Genomic DNA, 19,722 nt, shown 5'->3' on the forward strand with positions numbered 1-19,722 from the left:
GTAATACTCATGACCAAGGCTGAAAAAAGTCAGAGGACAATTCTAGGGGGAAAAAGGACAGCAATTAAGGCATCAATTAATAACTATGCTAAGTATTTTAAATAACTATTTTTATTACCTTTATTAGACCTGTTCATTAAATGGAATTTAGAGAAACAGGGAAGGTTCTGAATATGGGATCTAATTCTTGCACATATGTCCATGTATTTTATGTAAGTACACATCACCTCCCCAAAATGGAACTTTCAAGAGTACCACCATGAACATCAATAAATGCTATTACCAGGAAAAACTATGTATAACTTTCCTCCATCTCAGTTCCTGTCAGCAAATTTGAATGGCTGCTTTAATAGTACATCCTTGACACGAGGAAAACAAATATTTATACAAACTCTAAATTAGATTTCTGTCTTTAATCCAGAAAGGAGTCTTAGTTATTAGTCAGCTGCCAGTCAACAACACCCTCAGAGCACTACAGGAACTGAAGATTAACAATGCTAGGAGACCAGGGCACTAAAGGCAAACAACATGCTTGACAATTCCAAATATTTAATCTTTATATTGTAATTTTTCTTTAAAAGCACTGATGGAACACAAGTAAGGTTCTAGAAAACCACAAACATGCAAAACATAACTGAAAAATACTAAGTCACTGTGATCCATAAATAACTTGAGCTGTTTTTGTAAACAGAGATAAGTTATTTTCGCAACAGCAAGTGTGAAATTACAGTAGTAGTAATACTTCCAGATCAGTTTGCCTGGATGTCTCATTTCAGGGACTCGAGCAAACACGTATGCTTTCATTTATAAGAGGAGACTGTACTTCACAAAGATTAGATACCTCAAAAAGAACTGCATAAGATAACTTTGTAATGTGATTGCAGAATGTATGTTCCTTTTTTAAACAGCGTCAAAAATTACCTGTTTTAGTAAACCATCAAACTATCTGTCTTCTTTTTGTCTACAGAAGTGTCACAGTTTTAATCTCAAAAACTGTGCAGAAATTCACAACTCAATTATGAGTAACTAACTAAAATCTGAGAGAAATCTCAGGAAAGAAAATACAAACTAATTTGGGGGTTTTGGCTTGGCTGGGATTTATTGATAGGTATACAGATTTACTATGTGACAACTGTTCTCTGGTGTGAAAGAACCATTACTGTCGTTTCTTAAATTGTGAATAAGGAAAAGAATGACAAAAATTCAGTCTGCCCAGGTTCTACAACAAGGTAGACATTAGGAATAGTGCTTAAAACAGATTATAATTTTAGCTAAAATTCCAAGAAACCAGGCTACCTGAGTATAGGGTAAGGTGGCCTTTTCTTTAAGACATGCAGGCTGGTGTGAATGCATGAACTCTGATTCACTGTATCTGTTGCTGGACCTCCATCACCCTTCCATTTCAGTAACAGCAAAGAGGTCAAGAAAAGATATTATCACCTCACTACCCTCCTACACAAAATTAGCAAGTCCTTTCTCAAGAGTAGTCCAACAATACACAGCACTGCCTCTCTGTCTAAAGCAGACACTCAGTTCAGCACACAGAGCTGTCAGTTCTCTGCAGTCACAATCTGGACAATGGCCATTTCTTGCCTCTCTTAACTCAGTGCAAAACACATCCAGAAACGGATTCCACTGTGTCATCACCAATACAGGTCACAATGATATGTGAGAAATTAACACTACAGTAGTCCAAATTTGTCTAAGCCACAGCTCTATCTCCTGCCTAAATATCCAAACCACTTCACTGAAGCATACAGAAGTCCACATCACCCCCTTCCTGGGTAACACCTGTGTGAAGGTACCCACCCATCTCATCCATTCTACCTCCTTCACATCCAAGATTCAAAGGGGTCTTACCAGGAGAATGCTGATAATGGCAGCTCCCAAACACCAGTACTTCCCCATTCTTATTTCCTTGAACCAGGAAAGAATAACCAGGAACAGAAAATCTCTATGCCACAGAAATCTGTTCTGCTTTGGCTGGACAAACCCCTGCCATCCCATAACCTTGTGTTATGTTAACTCATTTAGACTGCATAATTCATTTGCGGTTACAGTGTAAAATAACCATCCCAAGAATGAAAACAAAGCCTGCAACTCAGAGCTGAGTAATCCAACTGCTGTAGTCAATTTGTAAACCCTTTCCCTTTTATCTGAGCAGAGTCCAGCAGCCTGTGCTCTCCTTTATCCTGCCTGGTGTGCAGGAGTTTTCTGTTTCTTTTGGTGACAGGATTCCAACTTGTCCATCCAGCCCAAAACAAGGAAAAGAAGTTTTAACCTTCTCTTAAATACCAGCTTGCTACCAACAGAAACGGAACCAAGGTCCAACATTTATAAGCCTCAGACCAGCTCTCTTCTGCTTTTGAAACTGAGAGAACTTTACTAATTTGAAACTGGTACCTCGTGATTGATGACAGTCCAGCCGCAGGAGGAATCACTGTCACTGGAATTTTCAGACATTTTCAAAACACACTGCAAGTAAAAGTAGATTCTTTTAATATGCAAGACACACAAAGCAAACACATACACACAAAGGTAGTCAATAAATCAATAATCGAAGTTAAAATTTGTCTGTAGTATCATTGTTTTAGAGATGACTCAGTATGGGAAATAATTTCTGGATTGTTACATGCACAGGAACTACAGTTTATTCAAGAAAAACACTGTGGGTTTTTTGAGAATACACAAATTAGAATCTTCTGAGACTACTTCTCTCCAACTACTGAGCAGAAGTAACGTTTTATTTCTTTCACTCCTTCCAAGTGCTCTAAAATGCACTGATTCCGAGGAAAATTGAGAGAGTACCTGACGAGTACAAAACCAGCATGAAAATAACCTGAAGTACAAATTTTAGTTGTTACAATACTACTGGGACTTTGGGAGTTATTTTCAGAAGAAAACTGCCCAGCTGCAGCTCCCTGTTTATTTTTTCCCCTTTTTACCAGGAATTTACCAGGAATACAGAATATTCATGATTGTTGCATATTCAGATCAATTTCTGAGGTCCTTAACTAGCAAAATGACTTTAAAAAGAACTTTAATGCATTTCTTGTTCCTTGAAATAAAAATATATCAAGTTGTTAAATAAAATTCATTATAGATTCATCTTGGTGAAAATCTTCCCAAAACTGAGCAATTTCCAATCAATTGCCTGTTTCACTGTGCATCAATGTAATAAAACAGCAAAAGAAATCACGGTTCAATAAAACTTCGGAGAATTTCAGACACCTGCTTTATTTCCCACACCTAATTACTTCCAGTATGAACACAGAGAAAAGCACCTATGTGTTTAAATTAATTTACTCTACTTTATTCCCCTGTCTTTACTCCCAGTTTGTTAACACTGAAAATATACACAAACCTTGAAGGAGAACGTCCAAATACACTGGTATGGCCAGAAACTGGCACAACAAAATACAAAACTTTCAATTCCATTTAGTTTTCTTACAAAATACAGTGAACATCTGTCTCCTATCTCTGCATTATGGTCGTTATTGTATGTTTTTCTAAGATAACGCTTTTTTCTCATTAACTTCAATTAACATATCTACAGTACCTCTATAAAAAAGGCAGTGATGACCATAACAACCACAGTTTATAAGGCAAAAATATTCACTAATAATCAACTTAGGTATCAAACTTACAAAGAAACTGAATTTCTATTTTTTTTATAAAGCCCTAGTTTGAATATGATTGTCATTTTCCTGCAGATCTTTTTCTTCCTTCATTATTGCTTTTCCTGGAATCTCAATTAGGGAATGTTAGGTTTGGGAGGGGGAAGTAGGGGGGATGTATTTTGGTTTGGGTTTTTTTCTATCATACAGCATATAACGATCAAAAAAATTTTTTTAATCGTGATCTATTTAAAAATCATACTTCTTCAATCTTGAAAATAACAAATGCCCAAGTGGCAAAGACTGTGTTCCAGAGTGACAATGACATCTGCTTGCTGTCATTAATTATTGTCAATTTGACCAGGCATCCAGCAGCAGCAGCATTCCTTTCAGAGGAAGGTAATTACCAGCCCCAGAACTCATCACCTGTCAGAAACATCACTGGCTATGCTGCAAAAAGTGAAGAGAACTCTTAAAGGATAACTTCAGGTCACCAGTACAGTTTCTGATACAAGTGCATCTGCAGATGTTGAAAGGGTAGATTTTAACAGCGGACTCTGTGCTGGACTTTGTAACATCTGTCTTCCTTCAGCTACTGCAGCATTTCCTCCTGGGCCCTGGCTAAGTTAACACAAATGCCATCCTGCTCTCCCTCCCCATCCACAGCACAGACTGGCAGGTAACTGAGCACTGCATAAACTCAGTTCTACTGAATGCACATGTAAACATCCATCTTCCCTTCCCAAACACAAGTTTCAGGACCTAACTGTGTGGGTACTGACATCATCAAAAAATAGTAAAAAAAGCAGACAAACAATCATTATTTTCTATTACTTGCTCACTTTGATACATGACTTTGAGTTAAAAGTTATTTATCTTGTATTCAACCAGAATATTATACTAATAGTGTGTAACTGCATACAGGTGATCAGCGTCCAAAATAGAAAAGTTTTTAGTATCAAGAAAAATAATGGAATAAAAAAGGAATAAAGGAATAATTACAAAAACACTGAGGTTTGCGGGTAGAATTGCTAAATTTAGCCAAACGATGATACATAGATAGCTTGGCATCAGACTGAAGGGCAGCTCTAGGGTCAATGCATTCCTACAAGTACATTCACTAAACATACATGTGTAAAACAGTTATCAAAAGTAAGGCATTTTAATAATTAGTTAGCTCTAAAAGATGAAAACAGCCTAAAAAACTTTAATAAAAAAATTACCTAGGTATGGTGTTCCTGAACCTCAATCATCAGCTAAACAGCTTATTTCTGTAAGAGGTTAATAACACACATAGTCATAACTAAATCTGAGGTCAAATGCAGTCCCTTAAGTAAACTGAAATACAGAAGACCAATCTGAACCGAATGGCTAAACTGATCCACTCACAAAAACTTCACCAGCCTTATTCTCCACCAAATGACAAAGATCCAGTAAGAACCAGTATGCTTTTCCTACCAGCCTAAAGGTGCTGGATATGGCTGGCACTTCCTGAATGCAAGTTATTTGGAAAAAGTAGCTTTGAGCTACTAAGGAATTAAACAGACATAAAGCCTGCAAACTTCCTAACGAATCCAGGTGACATTAATGGGTTCCAGTCCAATAACAGCAGGGATAACTCGAGGATACAGTAGTGTCACACATCTCCTGTAGGTCAGGCTAAGCCAGAAGGAAAGACTTAGGGGAAAAAAAGAAAAAACAAAACCCACACCCCCAACACACAGTTTCACTGGTTTTGTATTCTCACTAGATATCTTCGTTGCCACTACTGCCACCACCTTTTTTATTTCTATCTAGTCAAAATAAATATCCATTATATTCAGAGTTCAACTTTAACGTATTTGGAGGGGCAGGGATTCAGAAGTGTGAACTATTTTCCTAACTTAGTGAAATGCAAACCAGAAGCATAAGGTGTGAAAGCTTACAGCCATATGTATTGTTGCTAACCTAACACCAGTTATCCCAGTTATCTATATAAAAATAAACATGAGATACCACATCCTATTTATCCACTGTGAAGCAGAATAAATACCAGACTCAGAAAGAATAACCACTCCAATCCAAACAAACCCTTAAGTTCTAGCATTTAAAAAAAGAGGATTTCCTAGATGCAAAAAAAACAACCTTCAATAAGCATTGACAAAGATGAGTAACAGGCACCAACAGGAATGTGAATGTGTTCTGTGGAGTTTGCTGTGCTGTCACTGCAAGTAAAAACTCACAGTTCTCTTCCACAATAGCTTCTTTGTTACACAACAGAAATAAAACCAGGTTTAGAGGCATTACTCTTCAAGGTTCTCCTGCAAGTTTATTATTTCTGCTAAGTCGCATTTTTTTTCCCCCACAGTAACATTCTTCTCTAGGAATATATTTAGCAACCCATACAGGCTATGATTTTCAGCAAGACCAGTGTGGCTTCTGAAAGCCAGGCCACGCCAGCGCCGGGCATTCCCTGCTCAGTACCCACGGCTGCTCTCGCACAGGTGCTCCTGTTGCACCTGAACCAGAGCGCGGCGCGGGGCCAGCGCGGTTAAAGACACAGCGCCGCTGTTTATGAAACACAGCACCTTGCATCAGCCGGGGCGGCAGCGGCTCAGGATGAGAGGGAAGGAAGTTGGCGAACGCCAGCGCCCAGGGCAGGGGCCGGGGCCAGCACGGCGGTGACCCCCGCGCAGTGACCCCCGCCCGGCCCCGCACAGCAGCGCGGCCGCCCCGCACGGCCCCGCTCACCCGCTCCCCGCAGCACCAACGGCTGCCCCGGCCCCGGGCTGTGCCCCGCTCCGGGCAGCCCCTGCCCACGGCAGCCCCCCGGAGCTCCTCGCGGCCCCCCCTGCGGGCCAGACCCGCCGCCTACCTGAGCGCGGCCCCCGCGGGGCCCGGCACGGACGAGGGGCCGCGGCCGCCGCTGACGCCGTCACAAACAACCCGGCCCGCCCGGGCCGGCGCCTGCGCGCGGGGCGGCGCCCGCGGCACCCGGGAGAGCGCGGCCCGCGCCCCCCGCGGCCCGGCGGCCACAGCGCCCGGGGAGCTCGGCGAGCGCAGAGCCCCGGCAACCGCGGTGCCCACAGAGCGACCCGGGAAACAGCGTCCCACGGAGCACAGCGCCCGGCCCGCCCCGGTCACCGCCATGGCAACGCCGCGCCGCCGAGCTCGGGCCGAGCGGCACCGGCCGCGTTTGTGACAGGGGGAGGTCGCTCAGAGGCACCTTCACGGCGGGGGCGTTGTGCTGGTGGAATCAGGGGATAACCGGGCACAGGGACAGCCCGGCGCTGAGGGGACTCTGCCAGTAACGCTTATACTTAGGGAAAGGGAAAAAACAAACAAGTCACGCAAACACACACGCCGCCCCCCCCCCCCCCCCCAAAAAAAAAAAAAAACAAACAAACAAACAAGCATGGCAAAACAAATCCCAAAAAACAAACAAAACAATCAACCAACAAAAAGCCCCAAAGAACACTCCAAAACGTGCCCCCGCCCCCCCCCCCAAAAAAAAAGTGCCTTATGTGGACCACAAATATGTGATTCTTCTAGTCTCAGGTGGAAAAACTGGTGACTAGGAATTAACTAATTGGGAAAGTCTCCCAGAAGCACAGGCCATGCTGCTCCAGGAGAAGCTGTCCTGTCCTGAGAGCCACTCAGACTGGGGGTAAGGCTGCCTACCCCCACCAAACACCTAGACCCCATCTCATCAACAGGCACAGCACAGAGCAGATGCGAAATCCCAGAGACTGAGGTCCCAACAGTGCCCTAATACTGGAACAAAACATATATGGGAGACAACAACAGGCCTCAGTAATAAAGTCAGAATTTCTTACTCGAGGTTTATCTAAGCTAGCAGCTTAAACGTTTTCTTCATATCTTACATGACTGAGAAACAAACAAAAAAGATTCATGGCACCTCTGAAGAACAGCGGGTTGTAAATGGCTTGCTCAGCAACACTAAGGGAGGTTCCTTGGTGCAGTTTTACCACACGCTCATTAATACAGCACTAGAGCACTTTCCATAAACAGACTAAGAAGTACCTGTCATATGTTAACTCACTCCCTACAGGGGAAAAGAATAAAAATAAAAATTCATGCACATGAACATGAGTAAGTACAGTCACTTGGATGTTTCTTTAGGCCTCTATTTTTCATATTTCTGTATATTAGAAAAAGTCGAAACTAAAACACGTCATCCACAAAGCTTCACTATATTCTTAATCTCATTCCTATATTTATTACCCATACTAATTATTTCTGCCACTTATGTTATCTTCTATGCTCAAGATTATCACTAATGCAGAAATCAATGCAAAGTCCAAATTGTATTATCCTCCATAGTCATCATAAGTCAAATTATCACTGTCCACAGTTTACTAAATAAGGTCAAAGTGTTAAGTTCCTCACTCTCCACCATGCATGTATTTCAATACACATCTTGAGCAATATTTGCTCTGACCACAAACACTCAACAAATTTGAAATGCTTTATCCTGTTACTTGAAATGCTGAATAAGATGGGTTGAATAAGATGTATCAAAAAGGATGGAGCCTATTTGATGATGCAGTTCTCTGAATCAGACCTAAACCCACAGAAATAAAACTCTGCAACTGGTCTCATAAATGTGGAACTCTAACTTTAGAAAGAGTTAGGTGCAAGAGACATTGACCTGAAGGTTTACTTGTTCTAACTTAAGTATTTTCTGGTTTTAAAAGTCGGTCTCTGTATTCTTACATCTGAGGAGATTAAATACCAACATAATGTACATGGCTCAGATATGGTGAACACACCATCAGCTCAGGTGTTGAAGTTACAGGTTTAACATGCATTTGCTCCCAACATGATCAGATGAAACAGGCAGATACTGTTCATGCCACCAAGCACATCTGCTTCCCTTTTAAGGGGAAAAAAATGGTGAACTTACAACCAGCACTTGCTCCTTTGCATTTTCTTTCTCCCATTGCCTGTGTGTCTCCTCCTTAGCCCTCACTTCCCCACAGTAATTATATAAAATAGGCATATTTGGGCAAGTATAGCAATACACTCAACTGAGGCACTAAAGCTCCTGCACTGCCCTCCTTCCAGCTGCTATAAAAGAGTATTTGCAGCCCCTTCCAGCAATGCAATAGGTATCTGTAGGAAAGCACAGACAGCAACTACACCAGACATTTCTGACTCACCTCAGCACTCCTCTCAAGGCTCTAACTAAAGCAGCTGGAAGCAACCTTCTCCCTGTTCCAAAAGTACAGAATTTGCACAAAATAATATATATATATGCATAAAAAATATTTTATTATAAAGACAGAAATCAGTCATAAATGGTATTCAGGAAACAGAAGTCTGCTAAAACTGCTACTGAAAGAAGTGTAGTTGAAATGGTCACAGCTTGGAAAGAACCCTTAACATAATGGAACAGCTTCAAACCCAGTGTTTCAGATTTTCAGGGTAATACAAATGCTAACAAAAAGCAAAAATATGACCACTGTATCAAAATGAGATAAAATATATCTAATTATGGTTGTTATAATACTATACTTTAAAAAAAAATAATTAATATGTCCAATCCATTACCAATTCTGTAGGTGTTTTGAGTGAAGCACAAAAAATATTTAGTTAACACATACTGAAAAGAAATAAGATTCCTTCTGATGTTCTCAAAAGGCATCTCTGCCAAAGAGTTTCTTTTTTTCATGTTTATTTGAATTAAGAACCTTGCATTGTTCCTTGAATTAGGTGTCGAATCTTCTCAGCATCTTTTTCTATATTTTTATTTTTAGGATCAATCTTGAGAGCTGCTTCATAATCCTGGAGACCTAATATAGATACATTAATAAGAATGTCAATCAATAATGTAAGAGCATCCTCTTTAGCAACCACCTGGAAATAACTGTTCCCTAGTCATAAGCATGAAGTATTGATTTTGAGTTTTACTCTTAAGATGATGGAATCAGAATGACACCAGATTTACCTTTTGTCAGTAAATAAACTTATATTTTGTTTATATTATTTTACAAACATTTTAGTGGAAACACTCTACTACATAAACTTTTCAGGGTTTCAAACATGAAAGCAGAGTCTCTTCATTTACATATATATACCAATATATATATATGTCTGTGCATGACAGGAGTGTTCTGCAGAAGAGAGGAAAAATGAATGACAGAAATTAATATGTGGAAGTAAGGAAAAGAAGACATGAACTGTGAATACTAGAGCTTGAGGGTGGGGTTAGCAAATAATGAGCACAGGAAGTAAAATCTTATTTAACTGTCTTTTTCACAAGGTTTCCAAGTGCAAATGAAGCTGTAAGGGAATGACAAAGTGATTCATAGATAGAAGAAAGTAAAGAATGGCCAAAGCTTAGCACTTGAACACTGTCATTTTAAATCTCCTTCAGTTTCTATTATCAGTTTTCACTCGGAAATTGGCTTTACAAAACTAACTTGATACTCTTGAAGAACTCAGTAGGGACACTGTTAACTCAGGTATTTTTTCAAGATTTTTCAAGTGGAACTGCAATCAGCCAGCAAAATTAAAAAAAAAATAAGGAATGTGGTATCGAGGTTCATAACAGATTGTATAGGGCTCCTTCAAAGTCATTCCTGAAAACATAAAGGTGTGAGCAGTCCCATTGAACTAAACAGAATTACTTGCTTGTCACTCTAAATTCATGTGCACACTTCCATAAAATCAAGGCCTCACCTTCAGTATATAATTCCAGCTGACAGAAGGCTGTTCCACGTCTCACATAGGCTTTCACTCGAGCGCCCTCGTTATCAGGAACAGGTGGTGTCAACAGTTCTAGTGCCTTTAGAAATGAGAACACCCAAAGTATTTATAAGAATATTTGCCATAATTTGAGGGCTTTTCTAGTTTACACACACTTCTCTCACCTAATTACTATTATTATACAGTAACATAATAACTATTCAAATAGAAATAGAAATAACTGTTCAAATTCAAACTATACAGCTTGTGAATCTATTCATTAAGATTTGTATCCATCACCCCAGTTTGCTAACTACAGTTACACTGCCATGGCTAAAAACTGACAAATACTATGTTAAATGTTTATTACAGTCAAATAATGTTCTGTTTTCATACACAATATTACATACCATGTTATTTAAAAAAAAAAAAAAAAGACAGCCCTAAAAAAGCACGTGTGTTTTAGTAGTAGTTACTAGGGAAAAAAAAACAACAAACAACCAAGATTCAAGTACTTATTAGTTCAAAAAATAATAATTCTGGCAAAAATTCCTCCACATTATTCAGGTGCAATTGAGATCACTCCTCCCATTGCACAAATAATGGCTGCTAAAACATCTAGGTGATACAGCCCTTCTTTCAAAATGCCTGGTTTGTTGGGGTTTTTTGAAGGTATCCTGCTCATCGCCACCACACCTTTATTTTTCCTTCCAACAAATGAAGCACACCACAGTGTAACAGAAACGGTATCTGTGTATATTTTGTTTTGGTGGTTTTTTTCTGCTCCAAGTTGAGGGTTTTTTCAAGTGTATATATTGCTTTTCAAGTGTATATATTTTTATCTGTAAAGAAACACATGCTAGTCAACATATGGCCATTTGTCCCAAATGTGTAGAAGCATGGTTTCGAGTTTTTTAATTGTTGTTTTGTTTTAAATTTCTGAAACTTCATTAATCACTATCAAATTTCAATATTCCAGTATGGCTTCATTATATCAAGTTTGAATTTTAAAATTCCGAATCGCACTAATATGTATTTACAGATCCACTTAAAACAGAAACATCACAGTAATAAACCACAATAATGCATAAGATGACAGTACTTTTTATACCTTAGAGGAATCTTCAATAGCTTTGTGTAAATTCCTCAGTTTAAGGTGGCAGGCAGCACGATTCAGGTACAGCAGGGGAAGCTTGTTGTTCAGCCTCACTGCGAGGTTATAGGCATTTACAGCTGCCAGATAGTTTCCCATTGCAAACATTTTGCTAAGTGTTAAACAAAGTGAAACGTGCACTTTAAAGAAGGTGATGAACACAAAATATACACCTACTTATTACTAACAATTGATTTGCAAATATTTGAAGTTTTAGCATCTTTTCCTTGGAAATGCACATTTATAGCCTTTTCTGAGAACATCACAGTTGAAGTTCAGTCCAACTTGATGCAGACAATACAACTTATAGACACACACTAAAAAGTCACTGCTTCCAAGCAGCAAAGAACTGTAAGAGGTGGACACAGTTTTGCAGACACAGGACTAGTTTTGAAAGCTTTGTGTATCTGATTGCCTAATCAAACCTTTCTGTATAACACAGCTATATAAATAAACCAGCAGTTTTATAAAATTCCTGCAGTTTGTTTTAGACAGATGTTTCACCTCTCCCTAAAGAGTTCAAATGAAAGGAAATCCACCTAGATATAATAGTGCACTGCCTCAACTGCCTTCAAAGAAGAATGATGTGTTTACAATGATTTTGTTCATTGTGGGCTTCAACAGTTGCGTCTCACAACTTTATCAGATTCAAACCCCATAAGCTGCCAATAAAATCTCTATTATGACTTCTATGACTACTCTATAGACATTCACCATCTCTGTTTAGGATATATAGAAAATATCAAAACTAACAGTATACAAACACCATAATAATTAATTAAGTTTCAATATATCTTCAAGTGGAATCTAACTTACTTTCCTTTGTCCTTTAACCAATCTGGATTCTTCTCCTCTTCTTTTAAATCTTCCAGCTCAGATAAATCAGCACTTATTGTTCTTCGAGCTTCTGCTTGTTTATGTAGCCACTGTAAGTACAGAATGGGCAAGCATTATTTCTGAAGGAAAAATTCAAATCCAAAAATGAATTTTATCTCTTCACTCACTACTATCAAAAGAACTCTATTTGCCACGTATTTTGGACAGAGAAAAATATTTAATAATGTCAGATATGAAAAAGTTCAAAGTTTCCCAATTATTTTATTACCACGAAAAGTCAAGTTACTGCATCACTAATACTTTTTGGTTTACTTGTTTGTTTCTTTATATCTTAATTTAAATGCAACTGCCTTCCTTGGAAGATATATTGCGCAGGTTACATTCCTTGGCACAGCTACCATTTTTGTCAACTTACTGAATACACAATAAACAATTCACTACTTTACCTCCTCCTCTTCTGCGACGCGAGATTCTCGCAGAGCTGTAGGAAAAACTCGTGGGGTAAAGTTGACTTTAATTGTAGCAGCAGATCGAGGAGCTGGTAACTGTTCTTCCTTTACATTTGGTGAAAATATACTACAGGAAGCATGACCTATGAAAAGAATTGGAGTACTGGAAATGAAAAAAAAATCAAGGAAAAGAGAATTTTCTGGTTTTCTACCGAAGTCCAAAGTACACCTAATTTAGGAATGCAACACATTAGGATTAAACCTCTAATAACCTGAGAAAGGTTTAGACTTGTTCTTTTGAAGGGAAGGTTCAAACAATGTTTCTTGTTAATGTAGCCAGTAAATAAATGGAATGATAGAGCATCTGTCACAAATGAACTTAAACTCCTCTTACACCTCTATTTCTGTCACTTGTATGATGCTCTGACAACCACAGGAGTTAAAACTAACCTATAAAAGCAAACAAACAAGAAATGAAATATTTTCTGTTGTTTTAGTTCCCTGGATTGGCTCTCCATAGGACCAAGACATGGGATAGAGAGAGTGAAAGGAGACTATATTTCTATGAAATGCAGCAGCAAGGAAACTTAGGGTAACAGGATCTCCACCCCCAGAAAGTCTGCATCACACCCTCAGAAAGGCTTTCTGGTTTACTTTTCTAAAGCTTAGAACAAAACCTGCTCTTGTATTTCCAAAGACTTAAACAAGTGCTAAGAACTCACATGCTTGAGCTCAATAAAGTACCTGAAAATAATTTAAAATAACTGCAGACTAATAGAACAGGTTCAGTATGGTGGAGACAAAGATAAATGATGAATTAGAAACACCGAGGAATAAATCATACAACCTTTTGTGGGTTTGGGTCTGCTCTTAGAAGTCCCTTCATTAGGAATTCTAGTTTTGGTCATTTTTTCATTTTTCCTCTCTTTTAATTGCCCTATTTCTTGATGTAATTCCCCTTCTTTTTGTACGCTTTTGTATTTATCAGCATCTTTTTGCTGGTTTTTCCATAACTCCAACTCTTCAGTGACCTTCTGCCGTTCCTTTTCTTTCAGATCTTCAATTCTTTTTCTTTCTGCTTCTTCTAGCTGTTTGAACAATAAACCTCTGAGATCAGATGTTTCATCTGATAATACTAAGATGACTAAGTAAAAGCTACCATTATTTTCCCAGTTTCATATCCAAAGCATAGTGTAACCAATGTGACCATAGAAGCAGAATTAACTAAGATGCTTAAAAATGACTGAGAGAGCAAACATTTCGGATTAGCCTTTACAAGTCTCATTCTTTTAACTAATCCTTCTAAACACAAATGAAGTGACCAGAATTTTTACATACATAAAAATTTTGAAGAACGTATCTTAAAAGAGACATAAAAAGCAGAATGACAAACATGCAAACACAAAAAAGACAATGAACAGCAAGTCTGTTATAAAATATAACAACGCAACAAATAAATAAGATTCTTTTTTTAAATCAGTATTTTTGACAGTGCTAAATGACTAAACGCCTGCACTGATGCAAAGACCACAAAAGACCACAGTTTTTCTACATGACTGTACTCTCCTTTCAATGGCCAAAAATCTGAGCTCCTCACCAAAAACTTTCTTTAATATTACTAATAGAAATGGTAACTTCTAAGTACTTTTTCTGTATCAATTTCATATTTGGTAATAAATGTGTTTTAAGTGCAAAGAAATAACCATCACTATAATAAAAATGAGTACTTTTCATATTTCTTAAAGTGCGTTTAACCAAGCAGATGCCAGATTAGTTGGCAGTTGTTACATGTATGTGTCTTGTAGAGCCCCTTCTAAACCTACCTTCATTGTGGCCTCCAAAGCATATTTTTTGTGTTCCTCTTTTGTAGCTTTTTTTGCTTCTGTCTCCTCTTTTGCCTTTTGTTGGGCTTTTAGAACAGCATTCTCTCTTAGATATTGCAGTTTTTCCTTGTCAGCTTAAAAAAATAAATAAAAACTATTTTAGTCATTTAGGCCTGGAATTCTACTGGTATGTATCATATTCATAAAAACAGGATTCCTTCTGCTACTTTGTCTGGGAAAATGCAACGTGGTTCCAATTCCACAAAGCAGTGTCTATCAAGCCCATCTCCAAAACCGAAAAAACAAGATTTGCTTACACACAAAATATAAGTTTTACAAGAAACATTGTTTTGTTTCATACGTGCTAGATTCAGTAGATGTTCTTTGTTCTCACATACTTTCTATTTTTAATAACAAGGTTTAACTGAGCAGATATCTACCAGCAGGAGTTTCACATTACAGTTTGTAAAACGTTGGCTCAGAATGGGTTTCTTACAGGCAATCTAACTTTCAGAATAGAGAACTTACCATTTTCTAGGGTCAGGGAATCCCACATGGCCGGTTCTTTTTTATACAAAGTGAAGAAAATGTTTCCATTTCCGATCTTTGCTGTGCTATTTGTGTCATCAATAGGAGCATACAAAATGGCTTCAAATAAAAAGGGAGGGATGCTTACCTACAAAAATATAATTTGTACTAATATTTACTGATTTCAATTAACTCTCACATATTCAAAACACTCAGCACAAGCACACAGTAAATCTCAAGAAAAACATACTATTGACAGAACTAATGTGCTTTGAATCCAGTTTGGAGGTTTGTAGAAGCCCAGGGAAGGTGCTTCCTTCCCCTCAAGGGTGGGTCTTCACAAGATTATATTTTTATTATTTCAATGTATTTCAACCTCTTTATTAAAGAGATTGAAAAAGTTGGTTCTTCAGCACTCCAACAGAAGCCATGGACTTCATAATTAGAATTATTATTCATAATATAAGCAGATGTGTATAATTTATGAGACAGTAGAGGCAGGTGACACCTGTTGAGTAGCAAGAGCATTAGCACAGAGAACAAGCAGGGGTAAAGCCATTATCTGTCGCGGGACGGCCATCTAACAGAGAGAGGGAGAGTATAAAGGCTATAAGACTATAAGCTCGAGAGCGTTGCCATGGTGTGTGGCGCGTGTGCTCTTCAGCAGAGCTCTGAAGTACCGCGGCACATCGCGGGCAGCCACACAAGGCCCGTGCGGGAGCGGGGCGCGCCGCCCACCTTCAGGTACCGCTCGGAGCAGAAGATGTTGGCGGGGGTGGCCCGGGCGCCGCGCAGGGGCAGCGAGAGGAACACGGCGGTGGGGGTCTGGTGCCAGCGGTGCTCCCGCAGCCACAGCGGCATCGCCGATGGCGGCCCCGCCCCGGCCCCGGCAGCGCTGCCCTCAGCCGGGCCGGCCCGCGCGGCGCACGCCGGGACATGGAGTCCCGCAGGGCCGGGCACGGCGCGGGCCGCCATCGCTCACACCTGGGCGCAGTGCGGCTCTTACAGCCACTGTTAGCCAAATACGTCTCCGAGAAGAGACGAACTGCTATTAGTTTAGAATTTCCGGTAAAAAAAAAAAATATTAAAAGAAGAGATTGATTTAGCAATACACAGAGTCAGGCTGGAAGGGACCTCAGTGGGTCATCTGGTCCGAGCTCCCTGCTCAGGCAGGGTCATCCCAGAGCACATGGCACAGGACTGTGTCCAGATGGTTCTGGAATATCTCCAGTGAGGGAAACTCCATAGTCTCTCTGAGAAATCTGTTCCAGTGCTTGGTCACTGCACAGGAAAGGAGTCCTTCCTCATGTTTATGTTGAACTTCCAGGGTACCATTTTCTGCCCGTTGCCTCTGGTTCTACTGGCTGACAGCCTGGCTCTGTTCTCTTGACACCCTCCCTTTAGATATTTATGCACAGCCTCTTGTTGAGGCTGATCAGGCCCAGATCCCTCAGCTTTCCTGTTTAGAGAGATTCTCCAGACCCTTGACCAACTTTGTTGCCCTCCACTGGACCTGCTCCAGGAGCTCCATGTCTCTCTTGTACTGAGAAGCCCAGAACTGCACACAGTACTCCCAATGTGGCCTCACCAGGGCTTAGCACACAGGCAGGATCACCTTCCTCAACCTACTGGCAGTGCTGGCACTGAAACTTCCAGATGTCCCCTAAAAATAACTGGGTCATACCGGCAGCTCCATGCTATTGCCTCGCAATGTTGTCTGCGGTACTGTCTATGCCAAAAACTCAGGAGGTAATTTGCACATTGTTGCTCCACGTTCCTCAAACAAACAGTAACATTGTATCTGCAAAAATAAAGTCTAGTATATAGAAAGTAACTGCTTCTGAGGAATAAGGCTTGAAAGACAAGCCAAGCACAGTTGGATAAAAATTCAGGTATGTGGAAGTTCCTCAAAAGTATACCATTACCTAGAACTGCTCGGAAAAATCCAGAACCAAAAAGTCTAGGTTTTCCCCCTTTTCTTTAAAATATGACCAAGAAAAATGGAGTTTAACATGGCACGCATCAGCTAGGATTACTGATGTGTATCACTGAAAACTTAATTTTTATGTTCTATTACCTATATTCCAAAGCAATTAAATGGTAGTGGTTACTTTTAAGTACTGTGTATATCTCTCTATATAGAGAGAGATATAGATATATTAATGTAGGTATCACAAATATTTAAAACTTTTTCAGAGCAAGAAATCCATTGTAACTGATACGATTTCTGGGTTATTCTCCACCCTCACTCACCCACATCAATATCATCTGGATGAATGCTTGCATCTATTGGAATCCAAGAAGTGAATTAAATTCCCCATTCCCAGAGTATTCAAAATATATAGCAGCATTGGATAGAATTGTTATAATGCAATAGTAACTCAAAATCTCCTACCACTCCAGAATGCAGCTGTAGTCATCCAGAACACATCCTTCAGTTATGGAAAGTTCATTCATGGACTGTAAGTCTTAGATTTTTTGAGTGCTGGTCTTCTGCCTTGGTCACCCAGGTGTCATTTTTAGTTTAATCACAGAGAATATACTGAAATGAAGCAGCTTATTATTTATTCCTGCTAGAAGGACTATACTATTCATACATGCTTTACAAGACAGGACAGGGTTTTGGTTACCAGTATTTGGTCTTCTTAAGTTACACAAAAGAGCTCCAATACAGCAACAAAAAGTCTATTTACTTAAAAGCCAGATCTCCAGTGCAAAGCTTGCAGAAGACACAGCAAATACCACTAACACACTTTTATGCCAAAGTAGCAGATTTAGCTGCTAAAAGAGACAAAAGGGACTCAGCAAGGTCTTGAATCAACCTTAAAAGTCTTGTATTGATGTACATCTACAGAAACACCTCCTCTGTCCCACACACTCCACATTGCAGGCTTACCTGGACAATTGGCTGCGCTCTCACCATGACACACATGCAAAGAGAGGCCCATTCTTCTGTTGGCATTAATCTTATCAGTCAGAAGTTTGTAGTGAAAAGTTTCCAGTGCAAGAAACTTCATAGTGAAAAGAAAAATTATTCAGTTAAAAACCTAATTCCTAAATTCCCATCTCCTGTGCTATGAAGGATAGAGATGTACATTCCACACAAATCTTAATATTAGTAATATTCTGAACCTTCCAGCTGCTAATACACACATTCATCTTTTCCGGGGTTATTTCACTTCTAATGGCATCAGAGGCTTTAATATATGGGGGGAAAAAAATCCTTTAAATAGCTTACATTTTCTTATCTTTAATTATTAACCTTTTTTCCTCCCATCCTTTCTAAATTCTCTCTCTTATCCCTCCCTATCTTTCACAAAAAGAAGGAACATTTTATGAGACTCTGTTTATTACAATAAAATGTTTTGCATATGTAGCTTGGGACCACCTGTAACAGTTGCTTTTAAATAGTATTGGCAAGGCAGTGATTTGGTATGTGTTAGTTCTGGCATTTTAACTAAGAGGAAGAGCTTTGTAATAAATTTATAAATTGGAATAAATAATTACTTGATTAATCTCTTCCCAAGAGCAGAAAGTTATTTTTAAAAAATTAATCTATTCAGACAAATGGTGCTCAAGCCTTCCCTCCCATCCTGTAAAGAAAGAAATGGGGCTGAAGGTGCAAGACCTATTCTAATCTGCTTTGAAGTTACTTCAGATTAACACCTTTACAGAACAGCAGGGCTCTCCAAGAGAGGCAGGAACTGTCTTTTCTGATCAGTATGACCTCATACTGTTTCTTGCAGGATTACACCTAATCCAAATGCATTTTCCCAGGCAAAACGGTAGAAGAGTCAATCTAGGCATTACATCATCTTCAGAAAAATCAACAGGCAACTTCCCCGCAAAAATTATCTTTATTTTAAAAGGAACTGAAACCAGACAACAGAAAGCAACAAAGTTACATACAGTGCCAGACAAAATCTACCATATACATTTTCCAAGAACACTTGAATCAGATTCTGATATATGTTCTTCTGAAAGGTAAAAATGTCACATCATTATTAACAAACAAACAAAAAAATTAAATGTCAACAATCTTAATCATCTTATATTTTGCATTGTTTGGATGGCAGTAGATTGGTAACTTGCCTTTTTCAACTCACCTTTAACACTGAAAGGACAATGTGGACAAAAAAATTCCAAGTCAGAAGGCCCTGAAGAACACAGTATTTGCTCTAAAGGCCACATAAAAAAGCTTGGAGGAAAGGCCATCTTTTAAATAAAAATCCCTAACAACTCTCTTATTTCACACCTCAGAAAAAAAACTATCAAGAAAGGAAAAAAAAAAAAAAAAAAAAGAGGAAATATATTATAAGCTTGCCCTCCTTAAGTTATATGGAAGTTCAGATTTAGAGCATCCTGCAGAGCAGAAGACGAGTGTCTAGGAACAGACACGACATCTCTCAGGACTCCAATCCCAAACTGTCTCCAGTACAGCAATTCCTGAAATACAGTGCACACATCTCCAAGTAAAAAGGTGGGGTAGGATCAAAAACTATTTTGAGACAGACAGTTTGTTTGAAGATGAAAAGGAAAATTAATCATGTATGGCAAACAATACAGAAATAGGTATTCCCAAGGTGTTGGGATAAGCCATTTCTGAACCAGGAAACTAAGGGCAA

The 19,722-nt window shown here is 39.2% G+C and overlaps 2 protein-coding genes across 5 annotated transcripts in view; both read right to left on the bottom strand.

Annotated features, from left to right (window-relative positions):
- Positions 1-6,572, bottom strand: part of CCPG1 (cell cycle progression 1) — a 24,129-nt gene extending 17,557 nt beyond the window's left edge. For both annotated transcript variants that reach the window (XM_039390088.1, XM_039390087.1), the window contains exons 1-2: positions 6,472-6,572; positions 2,404-2,475 (exon numbers count right to left, since the gene is read on the bottom strand). In XM_039390088.1, coding sequence (XP_039246022.1) covers positions 2,404-2,463 — 60 coding nt within the window. In that variant the 5' untranslated portion in view covers positions 2,464-2,475; positions 6,472-6,572. The remainder of the gene's footprint in view (positions 1-2,403; positions 2,476-6,471) is intronic.
- Positions 6,573-8,870: 2,298 nt separating this feature from the next.
- DNAAF4 (dynein axonemal assembly factor 4) lies at positions 8,871-18,624 on the bottom strand. 3 transcript variants are annotated; one of them, XM_027736872.2, is made up of 9 exons: positions 17,493-18,624; positions 15,098-15,245; positions 14,570-14,703; positions 13,594-13,834; positions 12,744-12,889; positions 12,277-12,386; positions 11,419-11,572; positions 10,302-10,407; positions 8,871-9,412 (listed from the first exon to the last, which is right to left on the bottom strand). In XM_027736872.2, exons 2-9 carry the CDS (start codon positions 15,123-15,125, stop codon positions 9,303-9,305), a joined length of 1,029 nt encoding a protein of 342 aa, XP_027592673.1. In that variant the 5' UTR covers positions 15,126-15,245; positions 17,493-18,624; the 3' UTR covers positions 8,871-9,302. The 3 variants fall into 3 exon arrangements, with proteins under 3 accessions (XP_027592673.1, XP_027592671.1, XP_027592672.1); XM_027736870.2 differs by lacking the exon at positions 17,493-18,624 and adding an exon at positions 15,836-15,983; XM_027736871.2 differs by lacking the exon at positions 17,493-18,624 and adding an exon at positions 15,606-15,802.
- Between the last annotated feature and the right edge of the window lie 1,098 nt (positions 18,625-19,722).

This window comes from Pipra filicauda, unplaced genomic scaffold (assembly GCF_003945595.2).
Source record: "Pipra filicauda isolate LSUMZ 115617 unplaced genomic scaffold, ASM394559v2 scaffold7_size6619720_pilon, whole genome shotgun sequence".
NCBI classification, from domain to species: domain Eukaryota; kingdom Metazoa; phylum Chordata; class Aves; order Passeriformes; family Pipridae; genus Pipra; species Pipra filicauda.

What these genes read in the sequence shown, in the direction of transcription:
- DNAAF4 (XM_027736870.2), bottom strand. Translation starts at nt 15,958, where the DNA reads ATGCCGCTGTGGCTGCGGGAGCACCGCTGGCACCAGACCCCCACCGCC. An exon ending in TTCCCTGACCCTAGAAAATG is followed by an intron (nt 14,704 to 15,097) that starts GTAAGTTCTCTA and finishes TATTTTTTTAAG; the next exon opens with CTGACAAGGAAAAACTGCAA. An exon ending in TGGTTAAAGGACAAAGGAAA is followed by an intron (nt 11,573 to 12,276) that starts GTAAGTTAGATT and finishes TTTAACACTTAG; the next exon opens with CAAAATGTTTGCAATGGGAA.